The 25,692-nt window shown below is 41.7% G+C and overlaps 2 protein-coding genes across 3 annotated transcripts; one reads left to right on the forward strand and one right to left on the reverse strand.

Moving 5' to 3' along the window:
• The first annotated feature begins 762 nt into the window (after positions 1-762).
• Positions 763-7,515, forward strand: IDI1 (isopentenyl-diphosphate delta isomerase 1). 2 transcript variants are annotated; one of them, XM_040591007.1, is made up of 5 exons: positions 763-986; positions 1,674-1,837; positions 2,832-2,924; positions 4,281-4,411; positions 5,579-7,515. In XM_040591007.1, the coding sequence occupies exons 1-5, from the start codon at positions 853-855 to the stop codon at positions 5,894-5,896; spliced, it is 840 nt and encodes a 279-aa protein (XP_040446941.1). In that variant the 5' UTR covers positions 763-852; the 3' UTR covers positions 5,897-7,515. The 2 variants fall into 2 exon arrangements, with proteins under 2 accessions (XP_040446941.1, XP_040446942.1); XM_040591008.1 differs by having other exon boundaries at positions 1,677-1,837.
• A 1,427-nt stretch (positions 7,516-8,942) lies between these two features.
• On the reverse strand, positions 8,943-20,197 carry GTPBP4 (GTP binding protein 4). Its single transcript, XM_040591005.1, has 17 exons — positions 20,107-20,197; positions 19,163-19,333; positions 17,771-17,874; positions 17,560-17,696; positions 16,891-16,991; positions 16,375-16,467; positions 15,680-15,871; positions 15,529-15,594; positions 14,603-14,692; positions 14,053-14,163; positions 13,725-13,802; positions 13,565-13,616; positions 12,889-12,989; positions 11,786-11,983; positions 10,852-10,917; positions 9,638-9,772; positions 8,943-9,140 (listed from the first exon to the last, which is right to left on the reverse strand). Exons 1-17 carry the CDS (start codon positions 20,152-20,154, stop codon positions 8,988-8,990), a joined length of 1,896 nt encoding a protein of 631 aa, XP_040446939.1. The 5' UTR covers positions 20,155-20,197; the 3' UTR covers positions 8,943-8,987.
• Between the last annotated feature and the right edge of the window lie 5,495 nt (positions 20,198-25,692).

Raw genomic sequence — 25,692 nt, forward strand, 5'->3', positions numbered from 1 at the left:
GGATTCTACTATGGAGCAAACAAAAAAATCAAAGATTGCACGCTACAGAGGCTGCCATAAAGCCCTGCAACTCTACAGTCTGGTGGTTATGGCATCTACCTGAAAGAATGCTCCCAGAACTGATCAGAAAGGCAGTCCAGGAATGGTTTGCCACAAACACAAGAACATTTGTAGGAGCTGGCGCTTTGGTGCGGTCCTTTGGTTTTTACGGGTGGGTGAAAAGCCAGTAAGTGGTGCTTCAAGTTAGAAATACTCAAACCTCCTTATTATAAAACAAACAAAAAAACAACAAAAAAAACCCCAAACCCACCGTATTTCACCTTTACGAGTCACAGCAAGAGGCTCGCTGCCCAGACGAAGGCCTGCAGGCCGCTCTCCTGCTGTGCCCGGCCCAGCCTGTACCACACTGATCAACACGCACCCTCGCCCCAGCCTGGCGAACCTGCCCGTCAGCCTTGGCGCAGGTTCCACCGAGCGGCTGCACACCCGGCACATCCCCCGCAGCCATCGGGCCCTGACGCTGCCTCATGGGCGGCTGGTGACGAGCCCCCAGCCCACCACCACCCGCACCTCCGCCCGCTGTCCAGCCTGCCGGAAATAGCCGTGCCCCGCTGGGCGGGGCCGCGAGTCATGCGGCGTCCCCCTTCCCATTGGCTAGCCCGCCGTTAGCCCCTCTCCGTATTGGTCAGTGCCTCTACTTAGCTGTGTTGCGGTTGGCTGCGCCCGACGCTTTTCCCCTCTGTTATTGCTAGCCCCGCCTCCTGGGCAGCCGCGCCGCGGTGGGGCGATCGGGCGATGCGGTGACGTTGGTGCTCGGGGGCGCTGCCATTGGCGGCGGCGGGGTGACGGGCCATGTGGCGCGTGCTGCGCCGCGCCGTTACCGCGGGCGGCCGCCGAGCCCCCGTCCCTCAGGGGCGTTGGTGCCGCTACCGCCAGCCGCTCGCGTCCGCCGCCGGCCGCTGCAGGGGGCAGGCCTGGGCTGAGAGGTGAGGGAGGGGAGCGGAGGGGCGACGGCCGCCCCTGGCGGGGAAGGGGCTGCCAAGGGACGGGGCGAGGGAGCGGGCCCGGCGGGGGAGGGGGCTGTGGGGCGACGGGGCAGCCGCCGAGGGAGCGGGCCCGGCGGGGGAGGGGGCTGCGGGGTGGGAGGCTGGCTGGAGCGTGCAGCGGGGCCGCGGTGACGGTGTGGCTGTTCTGGAAGTGCCTTGGGCTGCGTGTCCCCGTCAGGGAAGCCCTGTTGGTTCTTACTGGTGGGGAGAGGGAGAAATACCGGTGCAGACGGTGTCTGGCGTTGTAAATGTAACCCAGCGTTAGCGCAGAGCACGCACGGGCTGCGGGAGCAGGCAGGGTGAGCGTTGTTGGGGGTCACGTTTGGGGTTCCCATACTGCCAGCCGATCCAGATGTTGACGTTTCGCGTGGCTCTCCTGCAGCAGCTGCTGCATGGGCCTTCAGAGAAACAAACAAGAAATCTTTCAAGCTCCCACAAAATGTTGCTATGTGATTTGTGTCATGGATAGGAAACGTCTGAAATCTAAAAGCTTGTAAACCCCCCAAAATACAGTTGGTGCACAATTTACACTGTGCTGGAAAACCTAGCCATTGGATTATTTCTCACACTGTGCTCACGATCTTACAGATGTTACTATAACTGAATGACTGTTCATTGTTTTTTTAGTAGAACCTCTGCTACCATCACAATGCCTGAAGTAAACACAGATCACCTGGATGAGCAGCAGGTGCAGCTCTTGGCAGAAATGTGCATCCTTATCGATGAAAATGATAATAAGGTTGGAGCAGATACCAAGAAAAATTGTCACTTGAATGAAAACATTGATAAAGGTACAGCTTGCTTACCTTCTAATCGAACCATTAAATTGATTGAATATTATCAGAAGTATAGTCACGATTAAATGAAAGCCTTAATCTTAGGCCAGACCAAGTACTTCCCCACATCTCCCTACTCCTCCAGCATATAATACCTAATATAAAAAAATATTGCAGTATGGAGGAACACACAATTGGAGGCAGCAACAAAGGAGAGAAATCTGTGATTTGGGATATAAGCTGTATGTCTTGATGAATATTTTTGAGTCACATTTTGATGACAAAATAATATTCTTTTCCTCTTGTAGCTACCTGATTCTGTGTAGCCTTTTCTAAAGAATGTGACTTGCTTCTTTGCTGAGTTCTTCTCAAGTAGAAGAGACTTTGAATTTTAAGTAGTACACACAGAGTTCTACTTCATATACTGCTAATAGGAAAGGCTCTTTTGTTGGTTGTCATTCTAACTGATTGTGGGCTTTATTTGAGGTTGGTCAGATTCTTGAATCTCATAGTAGTTTGTGACCTCCTTTCTGTACTTGGGGGAATCGTCTTCCTGAAGAGTGAGGAATAACAAACTCAAAAGCTGCAGAAAACAGCAATTTTACTATTTTTAAGGGAGCCTATTTTGCATTGTACTTTTCTAGAAGCATCTTGAAATTCCATACAGTTTTTTCAGAATTTTTGAGCCATCTCTTTTTGATAGTAAATTCATGGATGCTGAGCCCTCCTTAGAAGCTTGCTCAAAGGTGTGTGTTCGGAATGGTGGGCTGACCAAGTTTAGTAGAACTCTTCTGTTGCGTTGTTGTTCTTAGCATTTCATGATGTTTTGCATAAGCTGCCATGGAAACCTAAATAATAACTGTGAGTTTTTTATTAAATCCTTGGGTTTTAACATATATGAATTCTAGATTCATTATCCCAAAATGAAGCCATTCTAAGCTCTTAAACCGTATATATGTTCTTTTTCTCTTCTGTTAAATAGTGCTTTCTGGTTTTTTTTTATTTTTAGGTTTACTGCACCGAGCTTTCAGTGTTTTCTTATTTAATACAGAAAATAAACTGTTGCTGCAGCAGAGGTCAAGTGCAAAAATAACATTTCCGGGTTAGTACTGAAATATGTATTTATCAAATTGTTTTATTTAAATCAGTATCTTAAAAAATATGCCAGTCTAATCTTGCAGTGTTAACTCATTCCGAGGTTTTAGAATTTACTACTTTGGAGAGGAGATGGTTCTAAATACTCTTAAAGAGTTCAAGATGTACATATCTTGTGGATGAAGTAAGGTAATGGGAACGCTAGCTTATTGTTATAGGTGTTCCTGGGAAATGATTGTTCCCTGACATGTTTGATCCTATTTACGCAAGTGCAGAGTGTGTGTTTACCTCCTCTGCTGCAAGACATACTTAGCGGAGCTGAAGAAATTGCTCTGGTAGCTGTGGAAGGTGTTCTCATTCCACTGGTAAAGACATGTAGCTGATGCATAGCAGAGCCCTACTGTGTGGAAGCAGTTGCATTGTGTTTTGGTGAGGTCTGCAGGCCTTTATCTGCATATCTCTTAACAAACGCTTTTTTAACTATAGAAGAAATGAAACTATGTGGCCAAACCATATAAAGCATGATATTTGAAGACTCCTGAGCTATTACTATCAAACACAAATGGAGAGGCATAAAAATAAGAAGTGGAATGAAAGAAAAATAACTTACATGAGACATGTTGGAGGAAGCATAAAGCTGTCTTGTTTCAGCACTTCAGAAGGAAAACAAATACAGGTGTTTCTAATCCTCTTCGACTTGAGGAAGGAAGACCTTTTTTTCCTTCCAAAGGAATCTTTACTTTAGAGATTGGTTTTAATTTTTTCCTTGACTACTAACTAATCAAAATGCTTGAGTGTAGTTTGTAGGTAATCTGACTCTGGTTTTAGATGATTTCAAGCTAGACTTCTACAGATAAAAGGTTGGCCAATCACAGTTATTCTACGTAACTGAGAACAGTTTTCTATACTTTGAACAGAGTATAGTGGGTCTGGCCTTTAAACACAAGCATAAACTGCTTATTTACTCCTACTGTCAGCTGGTCTTGAAGCTCTGGGAATATTTTCAATATTCTGTTGCATATAAGCTCCCCAAAGTAATTTCAATTAGCATTTGCAGGATAAACGAGGTCTTTATCAACATTTAAGTTGATGCTATTTTGGGTGTGAGAATGCACATCTTTCATGTGTATCAAACACTAACCTGCAAAGGAGTACTTAGTAGAGGCGAATCCTCGTGCAAAATTTGTAAAGAAAAATAAGAGGTGAAAATATCCTCCTTCTCTGACTCTTCTCTGCAAAAGAGAAACAAAACTGTGATGTGTTGAATGACTGTCCTACATCTCTGGGGATTTTCTGGGGGTTTGTTTTGTTTTCCCCAATGGTTTATACGTGACAAAAATGTGCTGATACAAACTTCTTGCAGATTGTTTTACCAACACTTGTTGCAGTCATCCTCTAAGCCATCCACTAGAACTGGAAGAAAATAATGCCATTGGTGTTCGGAGAGCAGCACAGAGACGACTAAAAGCAGAGTTAGGAATTCCGATGGAGCAGGTAAAGGAGGGAGGGAGAAGCAATTCTTGCCAGTGTTTGCCCATTTACAAACTGCATCTGGCAGATAGGGTCAGCCTGAAACCTGAAAATTAATTTGGCTTTGGAAATGTAGGGAACTTAGTCAATTTGAGACTACTTTGTCTATGTCCTGGAGTCTCAAAGCTTATCTCTGTAAATGGTATTTCAGAATATTCCACTGCTCAAACTAAATAGGAGCCAAAGAGGAGATCGCACTGTAAAGGATTGCATTGCTTCGTGTCTAATTTTGGGTGCCTGCATGTTCTCCAGCTGGTCAGGCTGCCCCGCTTGGCTAGGGGAAGGCGCTGTGCCATCCTTCCTCCAGGCTGACGGCTGAGCTCTGTCAGCATTCTCTGATACAGGAGCTCTTGGAGAGCATCACTGCGAGTGTGCTGCCAGCATCCCTGTACAAGTCCCTCTGCAATCCCAAATTCCCTACAGGAAGTACGGTGGCCTGGTCACTCGGTGTTTCTTCCAGAGTAGTCACGCAGCTCACTTCTGGTACCTTCCTTTCTGGTGGCAGTTTGGGAGTACGCAGAGAGCAGGTTGAAGCTAGCTGAATTGTGCTCATGGCCAAAATCTCTTCCCAGGTTTTGTAACTAATTATGTTTGTGCCACAGGATGTGGCAGTAGTGTGCTACGGGGAAACACAATGCTTGGGTTGTGCCCAGAACTAATTACCCGGTCTGCAGCCTGTGCAGATCCCTGGTAGGTCAGGGTTCTGTGGGGTCTCTGTCAGTACCAGTTTTGACATTGGCTTTAAGTAGCAGTCAGGTGCTTTCCTTGGGAGGTGAGAGGTGGGTGCAAGTGTTTGTGTTCATCAGTGCTTCAGTAAATGTGTATTAAAGTCTGGTAAACATTATTTGAAATTACTGTATAGAAGAAATCCACTCAATTATACTCCAAAAATACATACTCACTCCAAAATACTACAAAGTGAGTCTGACTAGAGAAATGCTGTGCAATTCATGTCATCAAAGTGCAGTATATATATTTTTATTCATAGTAATTCTTCACAAAGAACATGGCAATTGTGCACTTGGGGGAGAATACTTTTTAAGGAAGAGCCTAATAGCTGTTAATTCTGTAATGCCTAGTTATGCACTTGTTCTGCTTTGGCTCCGGTTCTGACAAGCGTTCTGGTTATAGGTAACTCCAGAAGAAATCTCCTACCTGACGCGGATTCACTACAAGGCCAAGTCTGATGGGATCTGGGGTGAACATGAGATAGACTATATCCTGTTTGTACAGAAGGACGTAATGCTGAATCCCGACCCTAATGAGATCCAAAGCTACTGCTACGTGACACAGAAAGAACTGAAACAGCTCTTGGACAAAGCTTCCAAGAATGAAGTTAAGATTACTCCGTGGTTTAAACTAATTGCAGAGACCTTTCTTTTTAAGTGGTGGGATAACTTAAGTAACTTGAACAAATTTGTTGATCATGAAAAAATACATCGAATGTAAATAGGTGGGATAAAAGATGCTGAAAGCTAGCAGTGATGTGCTGTCCTGTTAATACTATGGTAGCTTATGACTCTTGAGTGCATAAGATTTGCTCACCTGGAGCATGTTTAATTACTTTACACAGAGATGGTTATAGCCAATGAGTTTTTCTTCTATATTCACCTCCCCTTCCCCCCAGCCCTGTTGTCTTGGGTGAGTTAAGCTTGCTGTCATGTGAAATGGGTGATGGTAACGTAAGAAACCCCTGGGTCCATCTTCCTCCGTTACCTGGTGTGACATGAGATCCTCAGTCTGTGTGTGCCCGGTTTGCTCTTACTCCCTCAACCTAGCTACACACGCTGGCAGGGCAAGTTGGGCGAATCCTGTCCAGCTTGTTAGGTAGAGCTGGTACATTCTCAGCTGTATGTTACTATGCCTTCTAAAGTAGCGATTACAAATGAATTTGAGCCCTGCATTGATGGTGAGATGACTAGTTGCCTGAAAAAAACCCAACAATTAATTCAAAGTAATCAGGTTGATTTTAATTGCAGACAGCAAATCTCTTCAGCTACTCTATAATTAACCAAACATAAAAGCTTAAGTAATTGGATTATCTGTGTGGACTGAGTTTCACTTTGACGTGCTGCAGTGTCACACACAGCTTTAGATAATAAACATTGCAGGTTTTGTTTGGGTTTTTTTCCCTACTACCTTTTCTGGTGAGTTGATGGCAGAGTACTGGACATCTCTTTAAAAAAAAAAAAAGTTGTTGTTGTTGGTGGTTAATTATACCAAATGTATTTGGTACCTATCTAATATAGAAAATGGCCTGCCTTTGGAGAAGGGATGTGCATTAAATGACTCTTCCCCATCTTCCAGAAAACAAAGGCATCTTGATAAAAGCTTTTTTCCCTGCAACACCCACTGCAAGTCATTCCTGGAGAACTCAGACCCCTCAAACTCAAAAATTTAAGATTGATAATTTATGAGTTTATACCAGGTCTTAATTTCAGTTACTTGGAAAAGAGCTAATCCTCTGACTGTGCAGTCAATTGCTAGAAACAAGTAAAATGGAAGGCTTTTTTAAAATCAGACAAATAATCAACAGTATCTCACTTTGAATTTAAAATTCTTGGATTTGGGTTTTCTCCCCCAAAAAAGCGTAATAGTGATTTCTTCTGTGAGCAGGCAACTCGACTGAGATTTCAGTTCACTTCTCCCAGAGGTGTCTTGATGAAATAGAATGTTTTTCATACCATGTTTTACATGCAATGAGAAGTGGTTGTAACTAGTCTGTGGTTTCAAGGTAAAGCTGATTTTTTTACAGTGGCTAAGATGCTTCTCTTTCTCGCCCCAGCTGTGACTGCAGCACTGAACCTTCTATGTGCTGCCATCTCTAGTGGTTCAACACCTACAGGTTTTGGAGCCCAGTTTGTTGTAATTTGACCTGAACTGTTTTATTGTTTTGAAGCAAATAGTGGGTGAGGGAATAGTGATGCAATGAACAGCTGTCTTGAATTCAGTGCAATCAGCCACATTGTACAAATAATGTAATTGAGTACATTTCAAATACTTAAAATACTTTTTAAATAAAACACTATCTTACATATAAGATTATGATTAAAATACCTAACCTAAAACTTTGGATTGTCATTTTTCTTTCCAGACTTTGAGCCACATGGAGAATAATCCCAGTCATTACTACACTATGAGCAACACCATCCCTGTTGACCACTGAAGCAGTGGGATTGGGGGGGGGGGGGGCAGCAGGGCACGAATTTCCTGTAACAAAGTTCTGCTTTTCTAGTTCAAGTGCTCACCTTGGAGCACAAGCTGACAAAGCATATCCTCAAGTAGAAAAAACATGCATAAGGAAGCTGAAAGCAAAGTTCTAACAGTTCTTCAAAATCCCTTTAAAGTTTTGATATTAAAGTTTTTGTTGACATTGGACTACTTTGCAGCATTACAGTATGTTTTTAATACTGAATTTATTATGTGAAGTAGATGAGGGAAAGGGTACGCATGTACACTCTGTGCTCCAGTATGCTAAAGGTGACATCTGAACATTTTCCTTCCAACCCTCCACAGCAGGGACCTTGGAAACAGATGATCTTTAAGGTCCCTTCCAACCCAAACCATTCTATGATCCTTACCCTATTGTATTTAAAAAGCAGTAATAATTTAAGGATTCTTCCCTGTTACCTGGTTGATTGGTTGTTTTTTAATATGCGTATTTCATTGGATACCCATTTAGTCTTTAAAACTGTACATTTTAAGTGTGTTGTTCAGGCAACACATAATGCACAATTTTATGAAACCCTAGATAATTCCTACCTTGTTCTTGACCAACTAGGGACAAAAATGGAATATTTCACATTTGACAATGTACTTTGCCTTGAACAGATGCAGAATTCTTGTCTATCAGCTTCTGAAGAGCAAAGGCTTCCTAAGCAGAGGATGATGACAGTAGCATAACTGACATGCACTCAGGACAAAATTTCAATCTGATTGTCATTTTCTACATACCTGAAATATTTATATTGATCTGAAATATTAAAAGTTGTAACTTGTAACCTTCCCAGCCCATGCTGGTTTAGGTTTTAACAGATGGCAGGTCAGCGCTAAAGCTGGCAATTACTCCTTGAGCTTCAGTCACCGTTCAGCTCTGTGAACTGGCAGTGTTTCTCCTAGTCTTTCAGAACAGGGTCAGTGCAGGAATGTGGACTTTGTGCAGTACTTTTCTGTCTCCCATTACCCCACCACCAGTTTCAGCCCCTACCTGTGACATACACTCATCACTGACTAGCCATCAAAGAATTAACTTGCACACAGAAAACCAAACCTCCCTGATGTGTTACTTTATGAAGCTGTGCATTTTTAATTCTGATAGTAGCTTCATTAACAAATATTTCACATTTCTAGATTTAACCTCATTTTAAATCTAGTTTTACGTAGAACTTTACTGCTACGTGAAAGTCAGGAGTAAGAAAATGGAATGATCAACCACTAACACAAACCACATACTTTTAAAACACTGTATTACCAAAAAAGAAGACAGGACTAGAAATTAGTTTTAATAAACTGAGATTTTAGTTTTATTTCTGAAGACTGCTTATCTTCTCTGTGTTTTACCAGATTTTCTTTTTCCAGCCAGCAGATGTTTTGGCTTCAAGTCATATATGTGTCTGTCTGCCTCTCCTTTCCTTCCCAGGCGATTCATTTTCTTTTGAGCTTTCTTTGCCATAATCTTGACCTTCTTCACCATCTATTTAAAAACAAACAAACAAACAAACTCAGGTAGCTAGCTTTACCTTATAAAAACCCACTAAGCTAGGTGATTTTAACAAGGACATTAAATAACACCAAACATAGACCGCCATCTGCAGCTCCAGAACAGCATCACTTCAAGTGACACCAATCCTTTTCCAGTACATTAACAAACAATACAGTTGCGCTGTCCCTGGAATTCCTAACCCACTAAGAGAGGAACTCCACAGTTTGTACAACTCCTCCTTCATACTTGCATTTACAGATAAAAATTTGACATGTACTTCCTTGGTCAGCATCATTACATCGTATTTGTAAGAATGAACTAGGCATTTCTGCAGTATAGAGAGTCCAAATGAACAGAAGATGAAATTGCAAAGAGAAGAAAAGTGAGCTCTGGACAAACACAACCAGCCTAGCATGAAGTTTCCCAGAAGCTGGTTTAAGTACAATCATGCTGTCTTCTACGATAAAGGTAAATAACTTTTAACAAACCTTTTCATCACGAAGGCCAGAAACATCCCGTGGTGTGCGAGAGGAGCTGCGACTGCGTGCTGTGGATTTAGGGGTTTCGGACTCATCACGCTTACGTTTCCTTGTAACACTACGGGACCTTCTCACATAATGTGCCTGAAATTCAAAATACCACTTTAATCATTATAACAAGAAACAATCGCTCAGATATGCTCCATTTCTAACTAGACTAATATGAAAAAACAGGAAGTGGACTACTGAGATACATTATATTGGTTATTCCATAGTAACAAAGACCTTATCAACTCTTGGTCACTGCCTTTCTGTCCTACAGTAATATTCAAATGTTGCTGACTATTAGCATATTATTTTCATTATCAATATTATTACTAACTCCAGTTTTCTGGTATTTTTTCTGAGTAGATTCATAAGTAACGGATAAAAAGACACAGACAAATTAATGGATAGCAATACTGATGCCGTTTTGCAACAGCAAAAGAGCAATGAAGAAACACCCTGATTAGTACCCTGTTTACAGGACACAGCCCTAAAGAATTTCAGACATGAAGGCTTATCATCCTACAGCATATATATTAAATTCCTTCTCACTGTGTCAGCTCTGAGAAGAATAAATGCTTGTTTCAGATGTGTAGTGTTGACATTCCTTGTTTCCTAACTCCTTGTTTAGTTAAAAGAATTTGAGGTCTTAAGATCCAGATAGCCATAGTACTGCTGAACCTGCTGTACAAAATTGATTTTGTTTTAATTTCTTGTAAAATGAAATGTCTCCTGAAGGCAAATCTGTTTGAAGTCCTTTAGCTGCCTTACATCTAAAGATGCCAGTTGCCCTCAAAAACTTCAATTAAAACTCTACAGAATTAAAGAACTGTAGAAAGGTAAGCCTGATGAAGCAGACTTTGAAATTAAGTATGTTTAGCCAAACCCCATTCTTGATTCCTATGCAAATTCCAAGAGTTCTAATAGAAAACAGTGCATATATATGTGATCCTTGATAAATGTTAGTTTATTTTTCTGCCTACCCAACATGTTATGATTACAACACTCAGAAATTCCAGTATCAACTGCCTCATCTGGGTTCCCTACTTTCTCCCTAATAGATTCTACCTCTCTCTTGTGCCAACTGTAATACGCATTTTTAATGTGTTCAAAGAAATTTAGCATATAAATAAATTGATCTTTTAGATAAACTTTGTGTTTAATTAGCAAAAACTTACATCATCTTTATTAGTCATATCAAGCCCAAGATCAGTCATTTCTTTCTCTAGCACCTTCCTCTGGACCTGTAAAAAGATAGTTAAGAAAACACATTTCTTTCGAAAAAGTATGGTTCCATCTTATCTTTTGTCTTAATATACCACCAAAAGCCCATTATATTCACTACATATTTATTCCTTTGGTATATCCCACAAGCAGATAAAGAAAGTCGTAACTTCCCATTTCATTTATTGCAACTTAATTCTCTTCACCCATTAATACTTCTTCACAGGACCGCAATGTGCCAGCATTTCCTAAAGATCTTTCAAATAGTTTGCCTTTTTGGGGGGAAGGTGACAGGTATTTCAGTCAGAAATGTTTCCTTCTCTCCCAAAAGGCACACACTCTGGGGAAGGTAAGAAATACTGGGTGCAAAATCAGCTAGATTCATTTTCTCAAAATGTCTAGTTACCAGTTTATTACTTTGCAATCGTCCTGGACTGGTCACAAAAGATCCTGTGAACACACCATCTTTTCCAGCACAGGGAGGGGCCCTTAACAAATTTTTCATGATTGTGCTTTTAAGAAATTAAATAAATCTCCTAATTATTTGAATTTAAAATAATCGAACAACTGTAGTAACAATATACAATGCAACAACACAATTAAAAGAGCTGAATCTTATTCTTCAAAAATTTTTCTGAAATACATATGGAATTTAACAACAGATGTTCTGTGTGACAGAAAACAAAAATGGCTACTCTCACTCATTTAGTTTGGCCTCCACAACTAAGTAGTGACCAGAACTCCTAGGAGGACAGAAGGAAGCATGTAGCAAGTGAGAGCACGAAACATGAGAAAAAGTGATCAGTTCCACTACCCATTACTGTCACATGTTTTCATAAAGTTATTACACATCAGCAAGACTTTGGTAGCAGTATGTTCTATACTTGCCTTTTTAGCTGTTCTAGGCATCCTTGGACCTCGAGTATCTTTTTCCTTTGACTGCAGGATTTTCAGTTTCTTCTTTTCTCGGATCTGTTGCGCCAACCGTCTGATTTCCATCATTTCCTCATCTTCGCTTTCTGGTTCACTGTCGTATTCTCCAGCAGCTTCTCTCAGCTCTTCCTCTTTCTCCAGTTCTTCCAGTTTCTTAGATTTTGAAGAGATGAAATGAAAATCAAGATGCTCATCAAATCCTTGACTTACAATCCTCAACATTACATTTCTGCACGGCCCAGGGCCATGACAGTATGCAGACCCTTCAAAGAAGGAACCACATTACTTGATAATGACGCCTTCAGCCACACTTAACACAGCTGGTGATACAGATTACTGTGAACTTACGGGGCACGATACTATGCCGACTTAACTTGATCACATCACTTTATAGTTTGGCTGTATTTTTGTGACTGCCCCGACACGGTCTACTGTGTGAATGCAGATGTACTGTGCTGTGAACTGTGCTAGCTGTGTCATTTCTGGAAACACACGCTGAAAAAAAACCTTCTCTTTCTACACTCAGCATGAGTCTGGAACACCAGCAATTCAGATGAACCCAAGCATGTAACCGGCAGGCTCCACATTCTGCACGAACTACTACTCCTTAACAAACAGCAAGAAAGATGGACAGTGCTCGTTATTAAATAAAACTGTTATAAACTGAGAATTCAGTCAATTTGCTTTAACATTATACTCCAGTAGACATACATTTGATGGGTGAATTTCGTATTAGTAATAATACATAAACTTTGCTAGCTACATTCCTTCTGGCTGTAGTCAAAGAATGAGGAAATACAACTTCTGCAAATCTCCTATTTTAGGATGGAAAAGATAAGATCACCGTCATTTGGACAAGGTAAAGCAGTTTTTCCGTTCTTCTGAAATTCTGTCCTTGATCATTCAGAAAACAGTATCTTCTCCCATGCAAGTGCAGATAATGTAAAAGAACTTGTTCTCACAACATACTGTTTTTTAATCTACAAATAAGGTAATTTACACTAAAATAAAGGAACGAAGAGTCAAGAAAAGTGTAAAAAGAATAATGGAAAACTCACTCTCATTATATCCGGATCAATGTAGTCAAGGATATTATGACCTTCCCATATCTCTGGTATCTTATCGTATTTCTCAGATGAATTCATTAGGTCCCAGTATTCTTAAAAACATAACAAAATTTAATAAAGAGTCAAAAAATCATTTCAAAGAATGTTCAATGACAGAAAACACTACTCAGATCACAGTTTAAAAAAGTGCCATATCCCTAAGTGGCAAGAATTTGGTAGCATTTCTGACGATTACAAATATTTCTGGGCACCTTCCTACCACCAAATGCTGTTCGATGACATGATTCACAGCCAAGCCGTAATATGCAACAGATATCCAGCTGAAACAGAATACACGCAGCCTCTCTCATACTGATACTTTCTTAACAAAGAGAGCATCAAGAATTAATGAGGTACTGCAATATAAAATGGATGGGAAAAAACCACTCATCAGACCAGTCATTATACATCTGTGACTCTAAAATGGGAAACAACTGAGTGACATTACAAAACAAAGAACAGTCACTGAAGATCACCAGTTTCAGAACAGAAGTAAAGGACACTATGCAATAAAAGGGTGCCATTGGTACACAGTTGAAAGGTGTCAGGTTTAGGTATTCTCCCTTAAGACTGAAATAGCCAAACTTTACTGCTTAATAATAATACTATTCTTATATCACACACTTACTCTGAAGATCCAAAATATAATCATCTCCCAGTTCAAGTTCAAGATCTCTCTCCTGCAAAGACACACATGGCTTTATATACCATCTAATTTAAAACCTATGGGCTCATATAGCAAATGTAAAATCCATCTGCTTATTTCCTAATTAAGAGATGCCACCTACCAATTTTCTCTTGGGTGTGTCTACTTCCATGCGCTTCTTGCGTGCTACTGCTCCCTCAGGTATAAAAGGCAGCCGCTCCTGAAATTAATGCAATGATCCACCCCAATAAAAAAGTTTGAATCAATTTTTTGTAACGCTATAAATCACTATTGCAAAGTAATGTATTGCTAAAGAATACAAATATCCCAAGCTAACTCTCCCATCAGCAAAGCAATTATAGATATAAATTTCACCATATTATTCTGTTCACTTGTCAAGATGACAGAATTCTTACCCTACTCAAGAGTACTGTGAAATACACTAGAAATGCTGTAAACATGCAGCCTACCTTGTCATCTCTCTTGGTTGGCATGGCCAAGTGTAATCTATTCAACACTTCATTCACTTTATTTCCCTTCATTTTAGTATCAACACGATGGGCCAACAGTCTGTCACAGGCCTGAAAGCGTATATGGCAACGTCAGGTAAGGAATGAGGCCTTTCTGATACAACAAACGACACAGCAGGCTTTCAATCCCAAATACCTCACTTCACATTTCATCTTCTGTGTTATCTCTCTAGCTCTCAAGAAAGTACTGAATTATTTTATATAAAAAGTGTAATGGGAAGATGCATAATTTTTTTTTTTTAACAAGGAGCTGACAGTAAAAGAAAGCAACAGGACTCAGAAAAAAAGACCTATTTTTCTTAAAATTATGACTTGTATTAGACACAATTTTCCATTTGCACCTAAGTCCATTGGGGCTTAACAGGCTATAAAGGGTAAAATGCTTAAAGTTTAACACTATAATGCAAGTTTAACTGAGATTAAATTTATACAAATAAGGCAAAATGTTAGTTCTTCATTTGGAATTTAATAGAGAGAAAAAGACACCTACCTCTGTTTTAACTTGGATTACACCTTCTTCTGTTAGAGTACTTGTCTCTATTACAGAAAATCCTTCTGCTTCAAAAGTTTCAAATATTTTCTAAAATAGAAACATTATCCCAAAGAATGACATTCTGCCCATTTCTTAATATACCGATACATCAAGAACATAATTCCTAATCCAGTACCAATACATGCAAATTATTACCATTTTATTAGAATGTTTCTGAACAGATGACAGAAACTTCACAAATACAGTTCTGTATCTTTCTTCTTTTATGAACAAATAACTATTTTCTAAAAGGCCCCCATAAATGACCCATAAGGAGATTAAAAGAAAAGGGGGAAAAAAGAGTGAGAGAAACCCAAATCCTATGTGTCCCTGAATTTGTAGACACAAAAGAATTATCCCCATATATACACAATGTGTTATCCAGTGGGACCTTCTATTGCAACTGTTCAGCAACACCTCTCAATCTAGTGCTCACTCTCCCTGAACTCTTACTGAAATTATTATTGAGCAAGGCTATTCAGCTTTACTTCCAACTACAGCAGTAATAGGAAGTTCTTACAGCATCAGAGATTTCTGAAACCATTAGCGACTTGCTTTGTATTTGGCGTTTACGACATTTGCATGTGTATCTAAGAGAATAGCTAGAACGCATGGAGCTCTGCCTCAGGATTGATGATGAGCTAACTGAAAGCTTATGGGTAAGGATTAAAGACTGGATCAATATGCAAGGACATGCATTAAACAGTACTCAAGAAAGACACAGGTCAAGATCTGGAAAGCTACTTTTCCATTACATTACTAAACAGCCAGATAAAGAAATGATCATGTAGAAGTTTTTGCCTGATACAAACGACAGCTGTCCACGAGACATGTGCATGATATTTTTGTGAATGTCAGCAGAGAGATGAGAGTAGTAGTCTAACCTGACTCTCTTCAGGAAGTTCTGCAATCCTCTTCACATCACATTTGTTTGCAACAATTATAAGTGGCTAACAAGAAGAGAAAAAATAATTATAATTCAAGGCATAATGTTATAAAAACCTGGAGTTTACTAATAATGTAAACCAAACCTACCTTGTTAGCAAACAATGGCTTAATATTTCTGAAGAGGTCTACTTGCTCCTGCAGGCTATGCCCACACTGCTCAGACACATCCATCATGTAAAGCACAGCTGCACGAAGATGTGCAAGCGCAGTTATAGCCTGCATCTCAATGGTGTTCCTATCCTCCAAAGGATGATCCAAAATACCAGGAGTATCTACTACCTAAAATTAACATAATTAAGTCAAGCATTATTAACAAATAATCAAAACACTCTTTTAGAATATGTGCCTGATTTCTCATCAATATTGTCTTTTTTGAGACAGCAATATTTTTTCCTTTCAGTCATAAATAAGACTGTAAACTCAGCCAAACTGAGTGTGAAAATGAAGTAACAGGAGAAGAATGAGGTTTCAGAATAAATAACACTCCAAGTATTGAACAAGTAGGGAAAGCCCTGGCCCAGAATTTGACAGTGATAAAAGTAGAGCTGGCTTGAGTCAGTAATTCCATTTCCATTCTTCCCTCAAACTGAAAACACACCGATACATTTTTAGAACAGATTCTGACTACTGCCCTTATTTGGCACACTGCACCTTGCACAGCATGTCTCAGACACAAGCATGTCTCATCAAGACACAAAAATGCAGCTCATATTGCTAAATGGCAAATCATTTTTTACCCAGTTGATTCTTTAGAGAAAATGCAAAATAGTAACAGTTCTTACCTGCCAACGCAGATATTTATAATCCATGTGTCCCACAAAGAGAGATTTTGTGGTAAAGGCATAAGGCTGCACTTCTACATCTGCTCTTGTAACCTTAAAACAAAATTAATTCACACACACGTACTGAAAATTTCCTGAAGTTGCAAGCAGCATATCACAATTATAATATACTTCGTTTGCTACAAAAAAAGTTAAAAAATAATTATTCTGGCTTCTCTGTCAGCATTTCTCTATCAGAAAATATGTTACTGGGATACATGCTATTTTGGAAAAGATAATTTTTAAGCATGAAACCTATCACAATTTTCCATTTATCCCTCCAGGAATTTCATTCAACCTCTAATCGCACATTTGAATTTGCTACCAAATTTGCTCACATAAGACAGTGCCATCATGGTATCAGATTGTTTAAATGTTACCTTATTTCAGTTAAATATGGTACGGTATACCATATAACCCATTCAGTTAAATAAAAATGGTATCTCAGTATTATTTCCGAAAAAAAGATTCACATACCTTATTTATAAAGCTTGATTTTCCAACATTTGGGTAGCCACACAACAGGAGAGTTCGTGTATTGGGATCAATGGTTGGCAAACGAGACAAATGTTGGCGCACTGAAATTTTAAAAAGATTTTTCAAATATTTGAAGTAAGTTTTACTGAAATGGAATAAAAATTCATATGCTGAATTGTTTATATACAAATTAATAACTTCTCTGACATTCCAATTTGATTAATCATTTATGAAAACATTTAATAGTTTGCAAATTCCACAAGTATCTATACAACAAAAAAGGGAACTTAATAAATATTTAAAAAATAAAGACCACTGTCTTTTAGCTAGAATAACCTCATCAAATCAGGCAACATAACCTGTAGGAATAGTAAGCCTGAAGTAAGTAGTAATGTTTGGCACTATTTTTCAAATATATGTTAGTGAAAATCAGGAGAAATAAAAGCATGGCTGTGGCATAAGCAAAAAAGTGTTATAACTGTTAGTAACACCACAAAATTTAAAGAATTTTCAAAGAAAACAAGGTTCTAAGTATTTGGGGATTTTGGAAGTATTTGTTTCCTGTGTCTATATTCTGTGTTAAACACATTCTTCTAACTGTTATTAAGTGTAAGAATAAATTTTACATCCAATTCACATGCCTTATTTTAGCCTATCTATAACACAAACCTTGCTCCAAATACTCCAAGCTTTGTTTCTGCCTTTTGATAATTGTGCACATTCGCCCCAGAGCAGCACGTTTCAGCTGCTTGCAGCGGTAAAGAGAATCACCGTATTTCATGAGTCGCACGTAGTCTTTAGCAACACTGTGGAGACAAGTAAGAATTTAGCCAACAACCAACCAGGCAGGTACAAGATCAAAGAAATCAATGTTCCTTACTTGTCAATCAAATTCTTAGCAATATTAATCTGTCCCAGAGCCAGCTTGTAGTGATCTTTGTCATAGAGAACATTCATCAAGTCTGCATAAAAAGGATGAATATCCTAAAAGGAAAGCATAAAATAAAATTAAGCCTAATATTTTCCTTCTTTAAGATGACTATTTCTTGGCAGCTATGTAAATTCTTTTTTTTTCTCCAGTACAGCAACAAAAATGACAATACAAGCCAGTTTTCGTTATTATCTAAGAAAAAATAACCTGCTTGGTCATTACATGCACAAATCTTAATTGCTTTAAGTTTCTTCTGCAAACACATCTTGGACTGCTTATAAATGAGTTTCCATTTGATCTTTTGCTTTGTAAAATACTTCATATTACAACTCTGAAGGCTTTTTTTTTTTTTTTTAGTAAGAAACTGGAAGAAGCCTGCAGCAGCAGTTTCTAAAAGCAAATTTATACTATACCAGAAACACAGAACAACATTAATTCTTCCCTTTTTCTGAGTGCTAAATTAAATTCTGTGAAAGACTGGATAAAAAAGGTTTCTCCAGTACCCAAATAAATTCTTCAGCTTTCCAAGGAAGCAGCATCTTTCATTCAAATCTTTTAAACAAAATATTTCAGCTACTTATGTTATTTATTTGCAGAAATTTCATCATGTGATGTTAAACACAACACAGAAGATATTGTGGGAATTCTGCAGTAATACTCACTGGACACGAGAATATCAAGAAAAAATATGGTTGTGGGTCAACAATTTAAGCATGAGCAGAACACTGCCTATTAAAAAGCCCCACTGAACACATGGATCCAGTTGCAGCTGTTGGTAAGTCAAGACTATGTGCATCTTGTTAGAGTGTGTTTCCAACACTATCCTTTATGGGACCAAGAACAATGTTCATATTGTCAAAGTAACTTCTGAAAAACTGATGATAGGAAGCAATGTGACCTATGCGGACATTTGTTACTTCTTGCAAATATTTTCTAGGGAAGACTAACTGTAAACACAATTTACATACACGTATGCCAAGAAGAAATATGCAGAAATAACATACTTAAAAAAATGCATGCATTCTCTTCATTCAGCAGCAACTTCTGGCAAACCTATCTGATCAGCTAAAACCTTGTAAAACCCATCCTTCAATGACCATTTATGGGCACAATTTAAGTCTTCCTTTCTTAGGAGGAACATACTATTTTTGCAGAACAAGTTTATCTAAAATTATTCCCCAGTAAAATCTACCAGGAATCAGTCAAAATAATCTATATGGTGCATCAGCAAGATGTTATCCAGGCTAAAATAAACTCGAATAAAACCGATAAACTGCTAAAGAAGTATTCCTGATGCCATGAAAGCAACGCTCCTTTATGATTAAACAAGAAAGCACTTACATCTAATTTGGGGAAATCTGTTAAGATTTGAGTGAGTCGATCGTGGTAGTTTTGTTGAGTATATTTGACTTTTCGCATGTAAAAATGTCGAATCCGATGGATTTGATAATGTTTATGAATGACAGTTGGGGTTTTCCGCTGAGTCTTTGACAATGTCAAATCTATGAAGTCCTGCAATCAAGGAAACACTATTAATTACATGAATCGTCAAGTTCTTATAAAGCCATACATTTTGTTTTGGTGGAGGAGTACACAGACCAGTTAAGCACATGCCCTCCATATGTGGTTTGCAACATGTTTTAGGGCAGGTTCCCATCTCCAGGCAGTAACAGGCATTCTGCACATTCCCCTCTGGGTTTCACTCCATTGAGGGGTGCCCCCCCGCCCACAGCTGCCACAGTAGCAGCTCGGGAAGCCACCCCAGCTCCCCCGGAGCCCGAACCCGGGGGGTCGGCGGGCCAATCCCCTGCCCCCCCCCCCCCCGGTGCAGCACAGCAGGCCCGAGCCCCCCGCGCCGCTCCGCGCACCAGACCTGTCACTAAAGCGCCTCCGTTAGACTAGGAGAGAACTTTACCTTGAATGCGCGCAGCGGCGGGGCTAAGCATGGCACGGGTTTGGGAAACGGGGGATTTCTGCGGGGGCCACCCCTGCGCGGCTGAGGGCGCACAAGGCCGCAGTGCTCCTCTCTGACAAGACCACCGCTCCCGCTCCCCCCTCCCCCTCCATGGTACCGGCCGCGAGGCCCAGGCGCACTACCGCAGGGCGAGTCCACGGCCTTGCGGGGGGTTGGGAGGAGAGAGGCCCGCGGCCACGCCGGCAGCGCCGTGAGGGGGTGGGCAGCGCTGTCCTCACACGCGGCACCAGCCGCCGCACGGCGCCGGGCTGAGGGGCCGCCCCGCGCTGTGGGGCGCTGGGGGACGGGGAAGGGGCAGCGACGGCCGTACCTTGGCGGACGGCACCACCGTGATCTTCTTGAAGTTGTAGAGCGCCATGGCGGCCGCCCGAGCCCCGCCGCACGCCGCCGGAAGAGGAAGCGCCGCGGTCCCGCGTCGCGAGAGGCCGCCGCTTCCGGCCCGGGGAGGCGCCGGGGCAGGGGCAGGGCGGCAGGGGCTGAGGGGCTGGCGGGGCGTTGCGGCTCTCCTGCGGGCTCCAGGGCTGGGGCTACCCGGCCCCGCTCCGCCTGGGGCCCTCCCGGCCCGCCTGAGCTCGGGGCGCTGCGCGGCCTGCGGCGGGGCCGCTGGGGGCCGCGGGGCTCCGCAGGGCCCTACGGGGGGGAGCAGCACGCTGGATTAAGTTGGGGTCTTGCCAGAGAAAGACCTGAGCGTGAGCGGGGATTCAAACAATGACCTGTTGGTGTGATTTAGAGCAGCGTTGTTCTGTGCCCTGTAGGACCATGACGGCGAAATACATCCTCACCCTGTTGGCTTATGTGATTACAGGCTGGTTTCTGTTAGCACTAAGGAGAGTAAGGATGGGGGAAGGGACCCCGATAACCCTACCAGTGCCACATGGCCACATGACCCGTGTCCTCCCTAGGCTGTCACAGCAAGCAGGCAGCTCTGTGGCCCAGAAGTGCCACCCGCTAAATGGGTCAACAGGAGCAGCTGCCTGGGTCGCCCTGCGGATTGCAGGGCTGTGGGACGCCTTAGGGATGCTGGGTAGAGCGTTCTGGGATTGTACAAAACTATGTAGTGGTTAGAGAACAGACCAAAGCTAGAAAAGGGGAGGGATTAAGGTCGTTAAGGGAGGAAAAAGTATGGGAAACTGGAGAGAAAAGGTGGTAAGAGAGGCCAGTAGCAGTCAACAGGCTGCAGGAGCGGTTCTGGAAATCAGGACCATGGGTGGCAATCGGTTAGCTGAGGGGAATGTGCTCGAGCTTGTAGGTCACGAACCCTGGGAGGACAAGGAGTGTGAATAGATAACAATTAACAGGATGAGCCATGCCGAGAGAGGATAGGGGAGTGAGGAACTGATGGCTACAAGGAGAGGTAACACCTTGCAGTTAGTTAATTGATGACTGTAAACGCTTTACTTAAAGTGTCCTTTGTTTGTAGTTAACCACCAATCAGGGATTGCCTAGTATGTAATGCTTAGCTTAAAGACCCAATCTGTTTAAAGCCTGCAGCTTCTGAAAACATATATAAACTCGTGATTGTGTACAATAAATCGACATTTGCTTGCATCAAGCCGCGTCAGGTCTGTCCATCGTGGCAACAGGCTGATCAGTGCATGTGACTGACTGTGGCCTGCACACCAGATCACCGTGGTCTGTCCTGCCTTATTTAACTCCACTTCTAACCATTTTCCTGGTTGACGGAGCTGTCTATTCTGCATCTGTGCATAAGGAGCCAAGTGTCTGCTAGAGATTCACAGCAGCCATGTGTCTGGGGTGTCAGGGACCAGAGGGATGCACCATACTGTATGTCAGTGTATGTATATATGCACATGTACGTGTGTGTGCACGTATGCAACTGGGAGACCAGGGGCCAGCTACTGGACAGTCTCAGCATCAAGGGTCTGTGTGGCTGGCCATGTGCACAAGCATACCCGTACTGTGTGCGTGTGTTCCCACTGGGGATATGCACTCTGCTTCCTGCCAGCTGGGCCTGGACCATGGAGCTTGCAGCAGCCTCACCTCTGCCAGGCTACTGGATTCCTAACCCCAAACACACTTATTTCCCTTTTTCTTTCTTCCCCCGCCCCCCACCTCTTTATGTTTTTTCATAGTAACTTTCAGGGACTTGTCTCATACTAAATTGTAAAACCTTTCAGATAAAGGCAAAGCCTGTGTGAATTCTGGAGCAGTTTATGATCTTGACTGCACCCTGTGCTCTGTTCTTTTTTGTGTATCTCCAGGAAACATGAGATCCAAACAAGAGACGTAAGACATAAATATCTGTAGGATACCAAGTGTAGGGATGTACTGCAGTCTGCATGTCTGTCCCCGTTTTCTACTTGACACTAATAGTAAGTGGGCACGCACTGAAACACATCACTTTTAAATAAATTACAAATTACTTGATACACTGTGGAAGGCAAGTTAGATTAAAAATTACGAATTCCCTTGGCTTCCACACTTTTTTTCTTCTCTCTCCACACAAAGCATGATGACATTTTCCACTTGAGAGAATTTAGTCATGTATTACTCTGTCATTGCACATTTTTCGACAGTACTAGAAATCTAAATGCATAAGTCCTTCCATATTTCCTTTATTTCATTGCATTCCCAATTTTGCTGAAGTGCTCCAAACAGCTGTCCAATGCACTGAAAATTGGTAAGGTGTTTGAAAAGATAGAATTCATCTATCAGCAAGCCAGTAGCTAATCCTTTCTGGAAAATAATTTCATTAATGACTGTATGAGCACTATTTAATTGTAAACATGCTGTTAGAGTCGTCCCTGTTTTTACAGTCTTGATGGTGCTGCAGCTGCCCCATTATGAAGGGGTGTGCTGCTTCATAAACATTTTGATACGACCACTTCAGTCTGCTTGCTTGAAGTGTTCTTGAGCAGCGAGATTTGACTTCACACTTTATTTATATTGTGTTTTGCCTGCAAAAACATTGTTTTATAGAGTAGAAGGAGCTTTTCTCTAAGTCTCCACACCTCTCCAGTTTCTGGAAAGATCCCTCCAGTAGCTGGTCTGGGACACTCAGACTGCCCAGCAGCTGGGACTCAGACATCCTCATTTGTATTTATGACAAACTCCAGGCGTGTAACAATCTCCATTTCATGTTTTAAAAACACCACTCCAGTAGGCTATAACCCGTATCACTTTGAAATTAAAAAACAACACAACATTACTCTTGTGCCTTGTATAAGAGCAACTAATGGCACCCAGCAAGACTCAGACCATGTGCTGTGCTGATTGTCCAGAGGGGTGCTCGGAAAAATGCACGAGAATGGACCTCATCCAGGGAGCCACCCAAGCATTCCTCCGTCACAAATGCTTCTGCGGGATACATGTAGCATTTGTGTTATGCCTAGATATGGCATTGGCTTAATAGTCAGGGTTTCTCTAAAGTCTTAGCTGAAAATTCCAGAACTAGCCTCAGATCTGGGGTACCCAATCTGAATCTCATTTATGCCCGGGTTGATTGAGTTGGACACACTTAGGAAATCGGTGCATTTCAATTAGAAAGACAAATCATTGCTGTCTAGTCCCACAAAACGAAAAGGCCTATTCATGTAAGATTCTTCTACCTGTAAGCGTATTCATTCTGTAGAACCTCATCCAAATTCAGCTAAGTCTAAATTGAGATTGTCTGCCATTTCAGCAATCTGCTATTGTAAAGCTGTTTTCACTGTCCGTCCTTATGTATATATGTGCTAAAGTTTTAAAGCTAGTCTATGAAGCAAACACTGCACACAATGAACCTCGCATAAGCAAAAAGCTCAGCCTCCAGTTTCCTTAACAGAAAATACTTTTAAGGAGGGTTTATTTGATAACCTGTTGGTCTGGCAGCAGTATACAGTTCCTCTCACCTTTTGATTTCAGCAGCTTAACTCCAACTAACAGGCCAATCAGAAAATATTTCTCAAGGCAATTTTGCTTCAGTTTGGTTTCTTGGTTTTAAGTAGCTGCTCCGTGTCAGCAGCCAAGTTGCAGAAAAATGGTCGGTCCCATTCTGGTCATCACAATGAAGAGACACGGGTCTGAACAGACCTAGCAGCTTCCCCCAGCCTCTTGCTCTATGGATGCAAAAGGTCAGGGCCTTTTGGCCAGGTTGGATGCAAAAGGTCAGGGCCAAGGGACACTGGTAGATGGCAGTTACAGAAACTACTGCTTCTTCTCTAGTAACTCCTCCAGACTTCATCAGAGAACATCAATCTCTGAACTGCCAATGCAGTAGTATCACATTAATTAAATACAGATAATAAAGTTATAAATAGGCAATAGTGCTTACAAATATCTGCAGTATCTGAAATAACAAGAGCATGATTTTATTTTGAAACAGTGCCATTTCATATCAGCACACAAAATACAGATAAGGGAAAGTTCCAAAATGGAATTATTAAGTATCAGACTCTTACTAAATTAACATTACAAAGGGCACGCATGGTGATGGATCAAAGAGCTTTGGAGAGCAACAATAACTGCTGCAGATGAGTAATGCCTTCTAATCTGTCTTGGTAACATGGCTGAGACACGCTTAGGAACGCTCTCAGGAATGCAATATATGCATGTTCATAGTTGTAGTTACCGTGTAATCCTGGGAAAACTTTCAAGTTGTTAAAGAAGGTACAATAAAGACATACTGTGATAGTCTTTCCCAGCTGCTCCTCTTTATGGTTCGTTGGGGAGGGAGACAGCTTTACCAAAATGGAGAAGGGGGAAGTGTCCTTTTGGTAGGTGATTTGCCATTGTAGCATTACAGCGAACAGCTATGGCAGGCGGAGGATTCACTCCGTGTCTGGCAGCAGCCCCTGCTGGAGCCTGGCAGAGGGGCTTGTGGAAGGAGCCCCTCACCCTCTGCATCAGGATAAGCAGGGGCACATCTGTGCTGCTAGGGTCAGGTCAGAGTCACACAGGCAGGGAAGGGCTCATGAAGAGCTGCCCTTCTGTGTCCTGTCCTCTGCAGGCATTCAACCATGAATACAGGCTGGGAGAGTCCTCTAAAAGCCTTAAAGAGCCCCAGATGGAGCTTCTGAAACATCTTGTCTCACACACCTTCCCTGAGGATCCAACAGCCTAACTGGAAGAGCAGAGACCCTCAGTAGATCACTTACTGACACTTACTACACCATACTTTCCTGAAATTAAAATGAAATCCTCAGGAACCATCTGAAGTCTGGTGATTGTTATGATCGGGAAGGAGTTGCTTTGCTAATCCCTCTGAATATGGATGCTCTCAGTCTTAGGGCTGGCAGAGATTTGTCATGCTTTAAGGAACAGGTAATTTCTCTGCAAAAATAGTGCCTCCTGTCAGCCCTGCCAACCCTCTGATCCCAACGGAATGGTATCGGTGGGTTACATTTTCAAAAGAAGCTGCACCCAGCCTTCCTTTACTGGAAGATTCTCATCATGCATAGCACAATGCAGCGTGCCCTGGGCAGCTCTCCAAGACCCCTGAAGGGCACAGTAGGTTATTGCCTATTTCCTAGGTCCAAAAGAGGGGTTTTTACACTCCACTAACTCACCTTCTAGTATTGAATTATCACCCTGATTTTAAATTACTTTACATCCTAGGTTGCTGACCCATCCGTGACTCACCATAGCTCCATGGAAATTGAGTGTTGGCAGAGACCACGCTGAAACTGCTTGTGATCAGAGGCTCTTGACAGAGGGGCCCAAGGTGTGGAATCCATTGGCACTAATGATTAAACTGCACTCACAAAACGCTCATCAGTTCTGCAAGCCTTCCCTGAATAGCGATGGGAGGAATCAGCCTAGGAAAATTTTCCATGTGAGAGAGAGAGGAAAAGGAGAGAAAAGGAAAGAGAATAAGAAAGAACAGTAGTGGCAGTGATGGGAGGTAGCACAGAGGAAGGCTATGTTAATATTTTATTTAATTATTGTTTTATTTCTC

Source organism: Falco naumanni, chromosome 4 (genome assembly GCF_017639655.2).
Source record: "Falco naumanni isolate bFalNau1 chromosome 4, bFalNau1.pat, whole genome shotgun sequence".
Lineage (NCBI taxonomy): Eukaryota > Metazoa > Chordata > Aves > Falconiformes > Falconidae > Falco > Falco naumanni.